Here is a 13,973-nt window from a genome sequence, read left to right as displayed (position 1 = left end):
GTCTCATTTAATCCCAAACGCTACCAAACACGTGCACGTGACGAGGAGGCTCAGCAAGGCTACCCATTTCTACAAAGTCGCACAGCAGGTCAGTGGCGGCAGGAGGCTCCAGGCGAAGGTCCTGTCTCACCTGTAAAACCCAAGCACTGCTTACGTCACCACATCGTTTGTCTCTTCTCCCTGAGAATGTTCGTCTTCGCTTTCGATAGCGTGTGGAGTGGGAGGAAGGAGGAAAGGGTCTGTTGCTTGGGAGTTTGGGAGTCAGACCCAGTGTGCGTCCAGGGACGCGGAAGGCAGAAGAAGAGGGGTGAGCTGGAGTGAAGTTCTAACGAAACAAACACCAGGTATCCCAGAATTTCATCAGATCCAGGAGCCCATCGGGGTGAGATGCCCCAGTGTTTTATGTGTTACTGATAAGGAAGAAATAAAATCGCTGATAATTATCACCAGGCACTGATTGCAAGACACATCTGAATTTTAGAGACATTACAAGGTGAAAAGCTTGCGTGCTAGAATTGATGAGAGATGTCATTTATCAGGGACAGCTCCTCTTCTGTAGTAGTTGACCACGGGGTACAGTGACCAGTCTAGGTATTCCAAGCGCAAAGGGATTTAACACAGAGAGTGGAGGACTTACAAGCTGCGGCCGGGCTGGGCTGGCAGGAACCCACCCGCTGGAGCTCGCACCCCTGCCTTGCCAGGGAATCCTCTAGCTCTGCCACAGTGAAGAGGGGGAAGAAGAAGGCTGCCTTTGAGCTGGAGACTTTCAGAAGGCTGTCATAGTTCCAGTTACCCGTACAGAGAGAGGGAACACAGTCCACCACCCTTACCCCGACACCAACTGCAAAACACCCTTAGTTTCAATGTTCGTGAGAAGGACTCACAGAATTCACCGGAAGCTGTTATGCTCGTGGGTATGGTTTATTGCGGGGAAAGAAGACAGGATGGAACTGGCCAAGAGCAGAAGCGAGGCCTGATGGGTCCAGATGGGGAGCTCTATTTGTCCTCTTCCCCGTGGGGTTACAACAACCTCACTCTTCGAGTATTAACATGGGACAGCGTGCGTGGTGTGTTGCCCACCGGGCACCGAAGCCTCAGTGTCCTGAGTTTTTGTTGGGGCTTCATCACAAGGGTCTGTTGATTGGCAGTGGGCTGATCTCAGGCTCTAGTCCCTCCGCAGGTTGGCTGACACAGCATGACACAAGGCACCCACCACAAGTGGCATTGGTCCTTCCGGCATGACCAGCCCCTTGCCCTAAATCATATCGGTGCCCCCGAGCTCCTCAGCAAACAAAAATAATCCTTTCAGGCGTGAGATTCCAAGGTCTTAGTGATCATCTCCCAGAAGCTGAGGACAAAGGCCAGGGCCTTTTTTTTGGAGCAGGGTTAAATTCTTTACTAGACAAACTCCCAACTGTGCCTGCACCCAGGGATCAGGAAGTGGCTACTGCCACCAGCACAGCTGCAGTCTGATGCTCATGAAGTTAGACATGTGGCACTAGAGCACTGCTGCAGAGACGTCCCACAGCTCTGTGACTGTAAGGACACCTCGTTCTGCCCTTCAGAGCTTCCTGGAGGAGTCTAACTGATGGAACCTCATTTGCATCCAGAGCCTTAAGCACTAGGGTACCTGGAAATGCAAGTTTTAGCTTTGCAGCCCCTGCAGTAGGAAGGGAGAGTAGCAGGGGCAGAAACCCATGCCGAGTGTCAGTAGACCATACCCGCCAATCCTCCTGACAAGTGGCAGAAAGCGGCCCATCCCCAGACAGCTGCCATCACCTTGGGCTCACAGCGATCCACTGGGGCACTGTGCAACAATTCATTCTTGGAGGTGCACACATTAAAATTTCTAAGGATGGCATCTCGAAAACCAGCTCAATATAAACACATGAAATGGTGAATGAACAGTTGTGCGCTGCATGGAGAATGGCTAAACATTTGTTCTTCTGAGTCAGCTGAAACATTGGCTTATAACCCAAACTGTATCTCCTACTAGCTGTGCGACCTTGAGCTAGATACTTACCTTCTCTGAGCTTTAGTTTCCTTATCTCTGCAGTGGGGAGGAGAGAATATCAACCTTCAAATTTCATATTATTGTGAAGGTTTCTTGAAATGTTGTTTGTAAACTCTTAGCACAGTTCCTGGAAAATGCTTAATAAAACTTAAAAAAATAGAAGCTGCCATCATCATCATCATCACCATCATCACCATCATCATCACCACCATCATCCTCATTGATATCATCATCAGGATGAAGAAAAGGAGAAGCAAGGAACACTTTTCTGAAACTTTAAATCCCCGACCTCAGAATAATCGATAATCATCAACTATTGTGTCATGAAATCTAAAAGGACCTATTGCTGCAGCTGTGGGAGCCTCTAGATTAGTGCAGCACAGCTGTTGGTCGGTGCTACTTTGTCTGTGAAGCCGGGCAGAACAGCTTGCTCTTTTTCCCGCATCCTCCTGACACGGAGTCTGTGCCTACAGCTCTTGTCTCATTACTTTTTCCAGCATCAGCAACTGTGATTGACATCAGGGTGACAGAGAGTCACTCTATCGGTCACTGCAGTGTGAACTTGAGCAAATCAGATCATTTCTCTGGGGCTCTGTCCCCTCTTCTGGACACCGAGGTCCCCAGGTTACACGAGATGGTTTTTTTTTCCAACACATAAGTGCTCACGAAACACACAGCCGTAGGATTGGCACGTCTTGCTCTCCCACTGGATTATAAATCTGTTAAGGGCACTGTGACTGGCATATAGTAAGTGCTCAAAAGTCCTTCCTGGAATGGAAGTAAGGGCTCTGGGTGCCTGGGATGTAATGAGGCATCACAAGGGGATGGAGGAGCAGAACCAGGGGCAGGGTCCTCAGGAGACCCCTGAATGTGTTCTGCTTCTCGTCCCTCTCCCTTCCCCTTCCTCCCAGGAGGTAACATTTCCTAGGGTTGTTGTTAGGTTGATGACTCTGAGTAATGACACCCTAGCAGCCTTCCAGGTAGATCAAAGCTCTTCTCATATATTCCCTCATCTACCTCCCATCAGCCTGGGGAGACAGAGAGCGGGTTGGGTCAGGATGATTGTTCCCATTCTACAGATGAAAGCAATAAGGCCAAGGACTTGTAAAATGACTCACGGGTGGAGCCCGCGTGCACTGCACAGCCTGCCAGGGCTTTGTTGTTTGCTAGCGACTCTCATGTTTGTTTGACCTTCAGACTGAGTTTCTGCTATAGTCCAGCCTATGCCAACCTCCTCACCCTTTCCCAAACTTCCCTGTACTATCGTGCCCTTTCTATGCCTTTGTGGTAGGGCTTCCAGTGGTGGAGGGGCTTCTGGAAAGAAAGAAGGGCCGATTAATACAGATCCCATGTATAGATTTTAGCTGGTCTGCCCTTGCTAGGTGGTTGGAAACTTTTGTTTCTTGGGTTAAACCCACTGATGGGTCACCCAGTTTTATCCACGATGATCTGTCAGCCAGGAAACCCATTACTTGACTATGACAGTACTTTACAAATCCCTATCACAGACTGGAATTGCTTTTTCATAAGAAGTCTCCTCATGTATTGAAGTTATGCATAAAGGGCAGTAAAAACAATATTTAGAAGTATATTCAGGGAGCCTTTATCTCTTTAAAGTTTTTCTTTCTCTTTAATAATTGAGCTATTCTATGTAAAAAAAAAAGCACAGTACCTAACTCATGGTAGGTCCTCCTTAAACATGAGATGAACCAGAATCCCGGAGTCCACAGTGGTGAGCCCAATCCCTGACTCACAGTAGGTACTCAGTAAACATTTGTTTGGACTATAGAGATAATTTACAGACATGGCAGGACTATATTCACAAACCTGTCCTCCCAGTTCAATTCTTAACTTCTGAAGTCCAGCCACAGCAAGTCCTCAGAGGTCAACCTTCTGCATGACACTGATCTTGATACCAAGCTGTCAACTCATCAAAATTCACCGAAGATCTCCTTTGTTCAGATCCTCACCTACATACAGCACTTCAGACACACCGTCTCTGTGACGGCGGCTGGCTCTGGTGTCCTGCCACACTCCGCGCTGGTAAGATATTTCAGCACGTGTGGGTGGTACTGGGAGGTGTTGGCAACTGCCCTGGAACATAGCTGCACCGAAGCAGCATTTAACAGTAAGCCACCCAGCTGAGGGCGAGGCAGCCATAAGCCCCAGGACAGATACATTCCATTCTTACCTTGGAATATGTCATGTAGTGTTGCTGATTTAATTGTGTTTTAAGGCCAGCCCATTGTCAACCCAGTGTGGAAGCAGGGACAGTTTTCAGCACTTGTATGGTGAGTTAGTTAAAGGGAACATGGCCGCAACATGACAGATAAGTTCCAAGGCATCTTAGCATGTGTCTGTGGGTGTGCTGTGTACATGTGTGTAAGATGCTTTCTTTCAATGGATTCTGTCCACTGAGTCTTGCTGGAGAATCCCACACACATAAGAGGTGTGAATCTTTGAGATCTCTTTGCTGACAAATGTTCATGAAGTGCTCACCTTGTGTGCAGGTTTCCATCAGGATTTCAACAGGAGGCAGGCGACACATTTGAAAGAGGATAATTTGAGGAAGGTTTATTTGCAATGAGCTGACTAGCAAAGGAGATGTGGGGGTGGAAACCACAGGAAAGGAACAGGAACTTGAGTTGCAACAGCAGCTGGTGATTTTTCATCTGAAGATCTAAGGCATGAAGGGGGCGGGGAGATGTCACTGTGTGCTGAAGGGAGAGCCACGGAGCAGTCACCTTCAGCTAAGGGACACAGCCAACTGAAGGTGATCTTACCAACAAGGATCCCAGGGAACACCTACCCTCAGCAACCTTTGTCTTTCTGTCCAGTCCTCTGGGGAGTGTTCCCCACTGGCCAACTTCAAAAGAAGCCAGGGGTCATAGGAGCCTTCAAGTGGTGGTTTTTCCAGCTCAGCCTCCTGGCCTGGAGGGCAGGCGGGAGCAGGTGATGGGATCTGGAAGGGGCAAAGGTCAGTCATCATGCACAATGCCGCACTATCCAACTGACAGATTTAGGTTTCGTGGGGACTAAAGTTTACACAGGTTTGGAGGCATTCTTAGGAAAGTCATACAAAAATATTTTACATGGCAAATACAAAAACCAAAACCAAAATCACACAATGATGTAACCCCATTGTTAAGGCTCTTCCCAGGGCTTTAGAAAGGACCTGTTCCAGTGAGGCTCTGAAGGTTATGTTTCATAAGCTTTATTGAAAATCTCTATGGCTTTGGTGATTTTGACCTAGAATAGTGTCCCAGTCCACAATATGCTTCCAGTCTTATGGGTGATGGAGGCTTAGACAACTGATTGTAAGTACAAAGCAAACTGTGGCATAAGAAAATTACAGATAAAATAATAGCGAAGGTTAGGAGGATATTGAAAGAGGCTTTGAAAGACAGGTAGGCTTTAGAGCAGTGGTAGTCAACTTGGTCCCTACCGCCCACTAGTGGGTGTTCCAGCTTTCAGGGTGGGCGGTAGCAGAGCAACCAAAGTATAAATAAAAAGATAGATTTAACTATAGTAAGTTGTTTTATAAAGATTTATTCTGCCAAACTTAGGGAAAATCCAACATAAAGTACTTGTTAAGTAATTATTATTATATGCTTTAACTTGCTGTAACTCTGCTTTATAAATTTTATAAAGTTACTTCTCTACTTTATAAATCACCATTACTGTGGAACCGGTGGGCGGTTAGAAAATTTTACTACTAACAGAGAAGATACAAAAGTGGGCAGTAGGTATAAAAAGGTTTACCCCTGCTTTAGATACATGGCAATGGGAGTGGGGCAGAATAACATAATCCTCTCTACTATTGGTTACTTACTATGTACAAAGCGCTGTCTATAGATGTATTCAGTCCTGACAGAAACAGGAAACTTAGACTCTTAGGGATTAAGTAATTTAGGTCACAAAGCTATAAAGTAGGAGAGCTAGGATTTGAACTAGTGGCTGGGCTATTTAATTCCGGAGCCAGGCCCTCGTGCACTGAAGCAGCTGCTGGGGCGCAGCATTCCAGTGCGGTGCAGGTGCACCAGAGGTGGGAAACGCAAGTTCACACAGGCAGAGGAGACAGCCAGTGGGAACTTTTACATCCAACCTGCTGTCAACACTTATTTAATAAATCAAGCCACTGCGAACACTGGCAATAATTACTTCGGTTGCTATGCATTGAGGGGTACAGCCTCTGAGCAGGACTGACTTGGAGCCTGTAGACCACATTTCCCAGAAGCCCACGGGGGCAGAAGGCGGGGGAATCCTACTGCGACTGTGAAAGACTCCACTTCCCAGCATGCAGTGGGAGCGCGGGCTCCCAGCTCCCGACATTTCAAATGCGGCAAAGGGGCTGACACAGGCTCCGCCCCGCTCAGCGACGTTCCCACTCGCCCCGCCTCTCTCGTTCGCCGCCGAGCCAATGGGAAGACCCCATACTGCCGAGTGTGACGGAGTCGGCACCGCCGCGGAATTACGAGTCGGCGGAAGCGGCGGGAAGTTCGTACTGGGAAGACGGCGACAGCTGTGCGGTTTCAGGTAGGGGGGCTGCGGGCGCCGACCGGGGGCCACGCAGGGGGCTGCCGCGGGCTGGGCCGGCGCGGGGCGGCCGGGCGGCTGGGACCTGGGGCGGCCCCGGGGTGCTGTGCGCAGTGCGGGCATCCCCTCCAGCTTGGTGTCCCGTAGGCCCCGCGGCGGCCCGGGGCTGCCCGCACCGGCCAGGCCGGCCCCCGCCCAGGCTGGCCTCCAGGCTTAGCTGCACGTTCTGGACGGCGTGGTGCCGCGGCCGGACTTGCCCCGCGTGCTGCGCGCTCGGAGCCCGGTCTGAGAGATGGGGTCTGTGCCGGGCTGGACCGACGAGCCCCCTCTGCTGTCACGGAGCTGGCGTTCGGGAGGGGCAACACGGAGGAGAAGCAAGTACGGTCATTTGCAGATGCTGAGAAAGTTCTTTGCAGTGAGGACCGGCGATGGTGGGCCCGGGTGATGGGGGTGGGAGAGGGCATTTCAGAGGAGGTGACGTTTGACTTGAGCCCTGAGAGGGGGAGAAGGAGCCTGTCCCGTCGGGCACAGCGTCCGGGACCGCCCCTTGGCTTACCTGTCCGGGTCCCGGTGAGGGAGCTTGCGCTTGGGGGTCTGATGTCAGTGGGTGGAGCCCCGTGGGAGTTTTACAAGGAAGGGGTTTCGGGACCCACTGACAGGTCCTCTTCTGATCTCTCCCCACTCGCGGGCGGGGTGCCACCCCGTACTGACGCAGCTGTATTCAAGGGCAGCAGATAGGTTTCCTACCATCAAAATAGGTTTTGGCCCTGGTTTCAAAACTCTTAGCTGATCAGTTAATTTCGACGAACAGCACCAGAGTCGCTGATGGGGGTGGGGTGGGGTTGGGGAGGTTCCTGTTGAACCCACTCTTCTTTTAATTTCTCTATCAAGCCAACCATTTTTTTTTATCTTTCTTTGTATGGACTCTTCCTTTCCCTCCCCATCTCCCTTTGTGGGAACAGCTTGGAAATAGTTTTGCTATTGGGAGGGCGGTGCTTTTCGGGAACTGTTGAAGAGCGTCTTTATTTTCCTTTTTCCCCCTTAAAAAAAGAAACAAAAAACTGGAATTGCTCGTCTGTTGAGTCTGAAATTCGCAAGTGAAAAGGCATTATGCAGCAGTATTTATTTTTCAGAGTTCAGAATGAAGACACTTTACTTTTTCAAGATATGCTGAGCGTGATACTTTTGGGGGAGAATGTAGTCTTCAGTTTTAAAGCAATTTTGGAGGGAAGCAAGACTTCTTTATGTAATTATTGTATTTTATTCAGATTATGCTTGTGCTGTTCAAAATGGCATGGAGTAATTGGAGTTAAATGCCTGGGTAGATAAGGTTATGTTTATCTGCCACCTAGAGAAGGGACTGTAACTTAAGAAGGCAAGAACAGCTTTCTCTGCGGCAGCTACCGCAGGTGGTGGTCTCTGCATCTCAGCATTGCTGGTCACAGTCTGTGTTAATACAGTAAAACAACTTGCATTTAACAACAATAAGCTTGTGTTAAGCATTACTATCAATTTAGTACTAGTATCTAGTACAAATTGTATCAGGTTTATAGATTAATGGCTTATATTCAGTGCTGCAAAGATTATGAGAGGATATTTGTTAAACAAATGAGATAATGGAGTAGTCATGTGTCAAGGATAGAACCTGGCATGTAGTAAGTTAGTTAGCGCCCAGGAAATGGCTATATGAAAAGCTTAGGCTAAGTTTTATTCCAGGATGCAAGTGTATATTTTAAAAATAACAGTAATGAATTCAAAATGTTGACAACCCCTAAAATTAAATTTCTTGAATAGGCCAGCATTTTTTTAAAGGAACTAATGTGAAATAATAATAAATAAGTGAATATCCCACATGTCTAGAAAAGGAAAAAAAAGATTTTTATTTTGACAACTATATTTTTTCCTTAAAGCCATCCCTACTAAGATAATTTACTATGAATAGAATTTTGATTCGGAGACTAAAATAAAACTTAACTGAAAATGAAGCAAAGCTTTACATTTTACCTTATATCAAATGAAGGATTACTCCTGAATTGGTACAAATGGGCTAGTGCTGATGTCTTCATATATCAGGCAGTGAACTTAATGGGCATTCAGTTCTGCCTCTTTGTATGGGTGAGGCTTTCAGGAAAATTGCTTTTAATGGGTCCAGAGAATGGATTGATAACTGAGTAGGACTGGAGAATGTTTTAAAGACCGGTAGGATGTTTTACTTGCTTGCTGAGGTTAATTTTCAAACTGAGTGGAAGTGGACTCTTTAGATTTAATGTGCCTACTGTGTGCCAGGAACTACTAGGGTACAGTCTTTTCTTGCTACTGCAGTGTTTAGTTGAAGTAAGTTTTCTTTTTGTGTGTGTGTGACAGAGACAGAGAGAGGGACTGACAGGGACAGACAGGCAGGAAAAGGAGAGAGATAAGAAGCATCAGTTATTCATTTTGGCAGCTTAGCTGTTCATCGATTGCTTTCTCAATGTGCCTTGACCCGTGGGCTACTACAGCAGAGTGACTGACACCTTGCTCAAGCCTGCGACCTTGGGTTCAAGCCAGTGACCTTGGGCTTCAAGCCAGCAACCTTTGGGCTCAAGCCAGCGACCATGGGGTCATGTCTATAATCCCATACTCAAGCTGGCGACCCCATGCTCAAGCTGGAAGAGCCCTCACTCAAACCAGCAACCTTAGGGTTTTGAACCTGGGTCCCTTGCATTCCAGTCTGATGCTCTATCTACTGTGCCACCACCTGGTCAGGCAGTTTTCCTTGTTTTAAATTAATAGAAGTCATTCTTTTTAATCTCAGGTATCTAACATCCAGCACACAAGAAGTCAATAAATGTATAGGACACATTTGAAAAACTACATTATTATTAAAATTTAGCAAATAGAGAATTTTGAACAAGGGTGTAAGAGCAATTTAGATAGGTGGTAGAATCTTTACAAAGCATTTAGTAGGTGGTATAGCTAGCCAAGATGTGTTTGTACTCTAGGATATATTTGGCTCTTTTGACCAAACTACCGTTAATATGTACTTGGCATCATAAAGATGCAAAGTGAGCTGTGCCCTTTATCACTTGCCCCCTTCCCCAGCTCCTGTATTATACTCAAGTATCTAGCATTCTGAGGTTGGGATTTTGAAGTAATTTCATGCACTTTCCCAGTTACTTCTCCATCTCTCCCAATGTTGTCGTAAATGTTTGCATTCAAACGCAAGCACGTTCTATGGTTCTCGTTCTGAGTGATGTATGGGCAGCACTTTAAAAGGAAAGTTCTCGAGAGCCTAGAGAGAGATGAGGTGTGCCCTTCCCCCCCAAAGGGTTATATTTTTAGCATTTACCAGTAAATACTAATGATGAGTAACTACTTTTAGTAATACTCTTCAGTAAACTTACTAAGAATTTTATTAGCCACATCAACTTTGTCAGCTGGGAAAAATACATTGTCAATCATATTACTTAGTCTTCATGTAGGTATGTGACTCTTGCTGATTCTTTGCAGTAACTTCTATCTGTTCATGAGCCTCTGGCCCATAGGAACGAAACCAATACACTAGGATTTGGAAGTTAAGATTAGACACTGCTCACATTGGCAGATATTTGGGATGAATATTAAACATGCACTTAAATGTTTATCAAAAGCCATATACATTAAGTGAGAAGATATACTAGATGGAAGTTAGATAATTAAATTGCAAGGTTATTGCTTTAAGATTTGGGAGTGTTCTGTCATCTACCTTTTAAGCAAATGCATACTTTATTGGAAGAGGCCACATTTGTCTTGTGGAGCTCAGTATCTGGAACAAGATGGTGGTCCCACAAGGGACTAAATTAGAGAACTGGCAAGTCATTAGGAACAAGGGCCACAGCATCCCACCCTGTTGGGGGCTTTATAGTTTCCTCCTGTGCATTTACCGCATTTTCTCTTTACACACGAGAGGTCTTGCTGTTTGCAAGTGGGGCAGATAGGTTTGCTGTACACATAGCTCCTCCTGTCAAGAACCCCGGAGAGACGCTTATCTAATTGTCGATTATGCTTAAAATAAAAAAAAAAAAGATTAGAAATCCAAGATAACTGTAGCTTTATTTCAGGTTAGTTACTTTTCTCAAATTGTTTTTCCAAGTAACAGCTGAACAAATGTCGTTATTTGATGGTACTATGTATAAATGCATTGTGATCAGATTTCACAAGGCTGAGTGTTAGAAACTGCTGTTAAACTTTTAGTCTTCCTACAGTATTGGGAAGACATAGAAGCATAAACCTTTCCTGTTTCTTCTGGCAGTGTGGCTTTCTTCACTTCTTGTTGCAGTTTACAGTTTACTTTATGGCAACAGAGCCATCAACATACAGATTATATCTCATAATTCTTTGTTAGAGGGGATAAAAAAGAAGTTAGGAAAAACATTAAAAAAATTTATTTTTTAAAAACTAAGGTCAGGCTTAATCTTTCTGCTTTTTCAGGCTTTCAGAAAATACTTTGGAAATTGCGACTTTGAAATTATTATATACCTCATGTTGCTGGTAGGAATGTAAAATGGTATAGCCACTTTGGAAATTAGATTGGCAGTTTCTTAAAAAGGTAAACATATGCCTCACACATTACCCACAAGTCGTTCCCCTGGACATTTTGGAAGAGCAGTAAAAACTAGAGGCAGAGACACAAACTCCTGCATACGCTCCGACGGGGATCCACCCAGTGCTCCATTGCTTGGCAACCAAGCTATTTTAGCGCAGAAGGCAGGCCATGGAGCTGTCCTCAGCACCGGGGCCAATTTGCTTGAACCATTTAAGCCATGGTTGCAGAAGGAGAAGAATGAGAGAGAGAGAGAGAGAGAGAGAGAAGGGGGAGGGGAGGGGTGGAGAAGCAGATGGTCGTTTCTCCTGTGTGCCCCAACTGGGAGTTGAACATAGGACTTCCACACGTTGGGCCAAACGACCAGGGCTTAGAGGAGTAAAAACTTTTGTTGAGCCCTGGCCGGTTGGCTCAGCGGTAGAGCGTCGGCCTAGCGTGCGGAGGACCCGGGTTCGATTCCCGGCCAGGGCACATAGGAGAAGCGCCCATTTGCTTCTCCACCCCTCCGCCGCGCTTTCCTCTCTGTCTCTCTCTTCCCCTCCCGCAGCCAAGGCTCCATTGGAGCAAAAAGATGGCCCGGGCGCTGGGGATGGCTCTGTGGCCTCTGCCCCAGGCGCTAGAGTGGCTCTGGTCGCAATATGGCGACACCCAGAAGGGTCGCAACATGGCGACGCCCAGGATGGGCAGAGCATCGCCCCCTGGTGGGCAGAGCGTCGCCCCCTGGTGGGCGTGCCGGGTGGATCCCGGTCGGGCGCATGCGGGAGTCTGTCTGACTGTCTCTCCCTGTTTCCAGCTTCAGAAAAATGAAAAGAAAACAAACAAACAAACAAAAAAAACCTTTTGTTGACCCTAAGACCTGTGCATGATGTTCACAGGGGCTTTGTTTATAGTAGCCAGAAACCAGAAACAACTGCACACATCCTCCAGTGGGTGAATGGTTAAATAAAATGGGGAATAGCCACATAATGAAACATTACTGCTAACAAAAAGAAACAAATCAGTGACACATGACACATGCACCAATTTGGATGGAGCTCAAGGGCATTGTATTGAGTGAAAAAAGCCAATTTCAAAAAGTTGTATGATTGTATGATTCCATGTATACAACATTCTCGAAATGACAAAATTACAGAGATGGAGAACAGATGAGTTTTTGCCGGCGTGAGGACATCACTATAAAGGGGTAGCATGAGGGAATTTCTTCAGGGTCGTAGAGCAGTTCTGTATCCTGATTGTTGTGATGGTTACATGAATTTTTACACATGATAAAATGCCTTAGAACTAGATACAATACAAACAAAAAGAGTGTAAAAACTGAAAATCAAATTAGTTTAATTATTAAAGCTATATCAATGCAATTTCCTAGTTTTGATAATTGTACTATTCTTGTCCATTGATGTCTTTTGCACATTATATTTAACCATTCACCCTTTGAAGGACATGTGAGTTATTTCTAATTTTTTTTTTTTTTTTTTTTTTTTTTTTACAGAGGCAGAGATAGACAGGGACAGACAGACAGGAATGGAGAGAGATGAGAAGCATCAATCATCAGTTTCTCGTTGCGCGTTGCGACTTCTTAGTTGTTCATTGATTGCTTTCTCACATGTGCCTTGACCGTGGGCCTTCAGCAGACCGAGTAACCCCTTGCTGGAGCCAGCGACCTTGGGTCCAAGCTGGTGAGCTCTCCGCTCAAGCCAGATGAGCCCGCGCTCAAGCTGGCGACCTCGGGGTCTCGAACCTGGGTCCTTCCGCATCCCAGTCCGTCGCTCTATCCACTGCGCCACCACCTGGTCAGGCTATTTCTAATTTTTGACTATTACAAATAAAGCTGCTAACATGCACGCACAGATTTTCATGTGGGCATGTCTTCATTTTTCTACGATAAATGCTTAGTAGTCCAGCTGTTGGGACATAGGGTAGGTGTTTAACTTACTAAGAAACTGCCAGACTTCCCCAGAGTAGCTGTACCGTTTTACAGTCCTGTCATCACAACACGAGACATCCAGTTTCTCCGAATCTTTGTCAGCATTTGGTGTTGGCGATATATTTGTTAACTGTTACAATAGGGATGTAGTGTTATCTCATTATGGCTTTAATTTTTATTTCCCTAATGGCTAATGATGTTGAATGTTTTTCATGTGCTTTTGCCATTAATGTCTTAGTTCAGTGACTTGTGTATTCACTGCTTTTGCCCATTTTGTAGCTGGATTGTTTGTTTTCTTACTAAGTTTAGAAGGTCCTTTATGTGTCCTGAATACAAGTCCTTTGCCAGATATATGATTTGTAAATATGTTCTCTCCGTTTGTGGCTTCTCTTTTTGTTCTCTTACAGTGTCTTGCAGTGTAAGGGTTTTTACTTTCGATGAAGTCTTACTGACACAGGGATTGTGTTTTTGATGTCATGCATGTCTCAGAACTCTCCTAGCCCTGGATCAGGAAGATGCTCCTGTTTTCTTCTAAGTGCTTCACAGTTTTATGTCTTACGTGTAGGTCTAGGGTCATTCTGGGTTAATTTTTATATAGGATGTGGGGGTTAGGTTTTGGTTCTTTCTTTTCCTTTTGCCTGTGGATGTCGAGCTATTCCAGAATCGCTTGTTGGAAAGCGTACCCTTTCTCCAGTAAATTCTTTTACTTACCTTTATAAAACAATCAGTTGGACATACACTGTAAACTGCATACCAGAATGAAGACCAGAAATGAGTGAGCAATTAAGTATGACAGTTAATACAGATTCATGAAGGTATGACATGGCTTGAGTCTTGGTAAAAGTAAGTCTAGTTTTGATAGGGAGTGGGGAACCATTTAGAGACTAACATGAGCAAAGGTAGGTCCTAGAGCAAAAGGTGAGAAGGCCTGCTGTTTG

The 13,973-nt window shown here is 45.8% G+C and overlaps 1 protein-coding gene across 3 annotated transcripts in view; it reads left to right on the top strand.

The window, feature by feature from the left end:
- The first annotated feature begins 6,421 nt into the window (after window positions 1-6,421).
- Window positions 6,422-13,973, top strand: part of VRK1 (VRK serine/threonine kinase 1) — a 71,912-nt gene continuing 64,360 nt past the window's right edge. Inside the window, exon 1 of one of the 3 annotated variants that reach the window (XM_066273740.1) lies at window positions 6,422-6,550. Coding sequence is in view for 2 of the 3 variants with exons in the window: in XM_066273739.1 (XP_066129836.1) it covers window position 6,928 (1 nt within the window). In the remaining variant the exon portion in view is untranslated. Of the gene's footprint in view, window positions 6,551-6,696; window positions 6,929-13,973 lie in introns of those variants that run through there. The other 2 variants (XM_066273739.1, XM_066273738.1) reach the window with 2 other exon arrangements.

Source organism: Saccopteryx bilineata, chromosome 4, assembly GCF_036850765.1.
Source record: "Saccopteryx bilineata isolate mSacBil1 chromosome 4, mSacBil1_pri_phased_curated, whole genome shotgun sequence".
Classification (NCBI taxonomy): domain Eukaryota; kingdom Metazoa; phylum Chordata; class Mammalia; order Chiroptera; family Emballonuridae; genus Saccopteryx; species Saccopteryx bilineata.
This window is presented reverse-complemented; position numbering and strand designations above follow the sequence as displayed.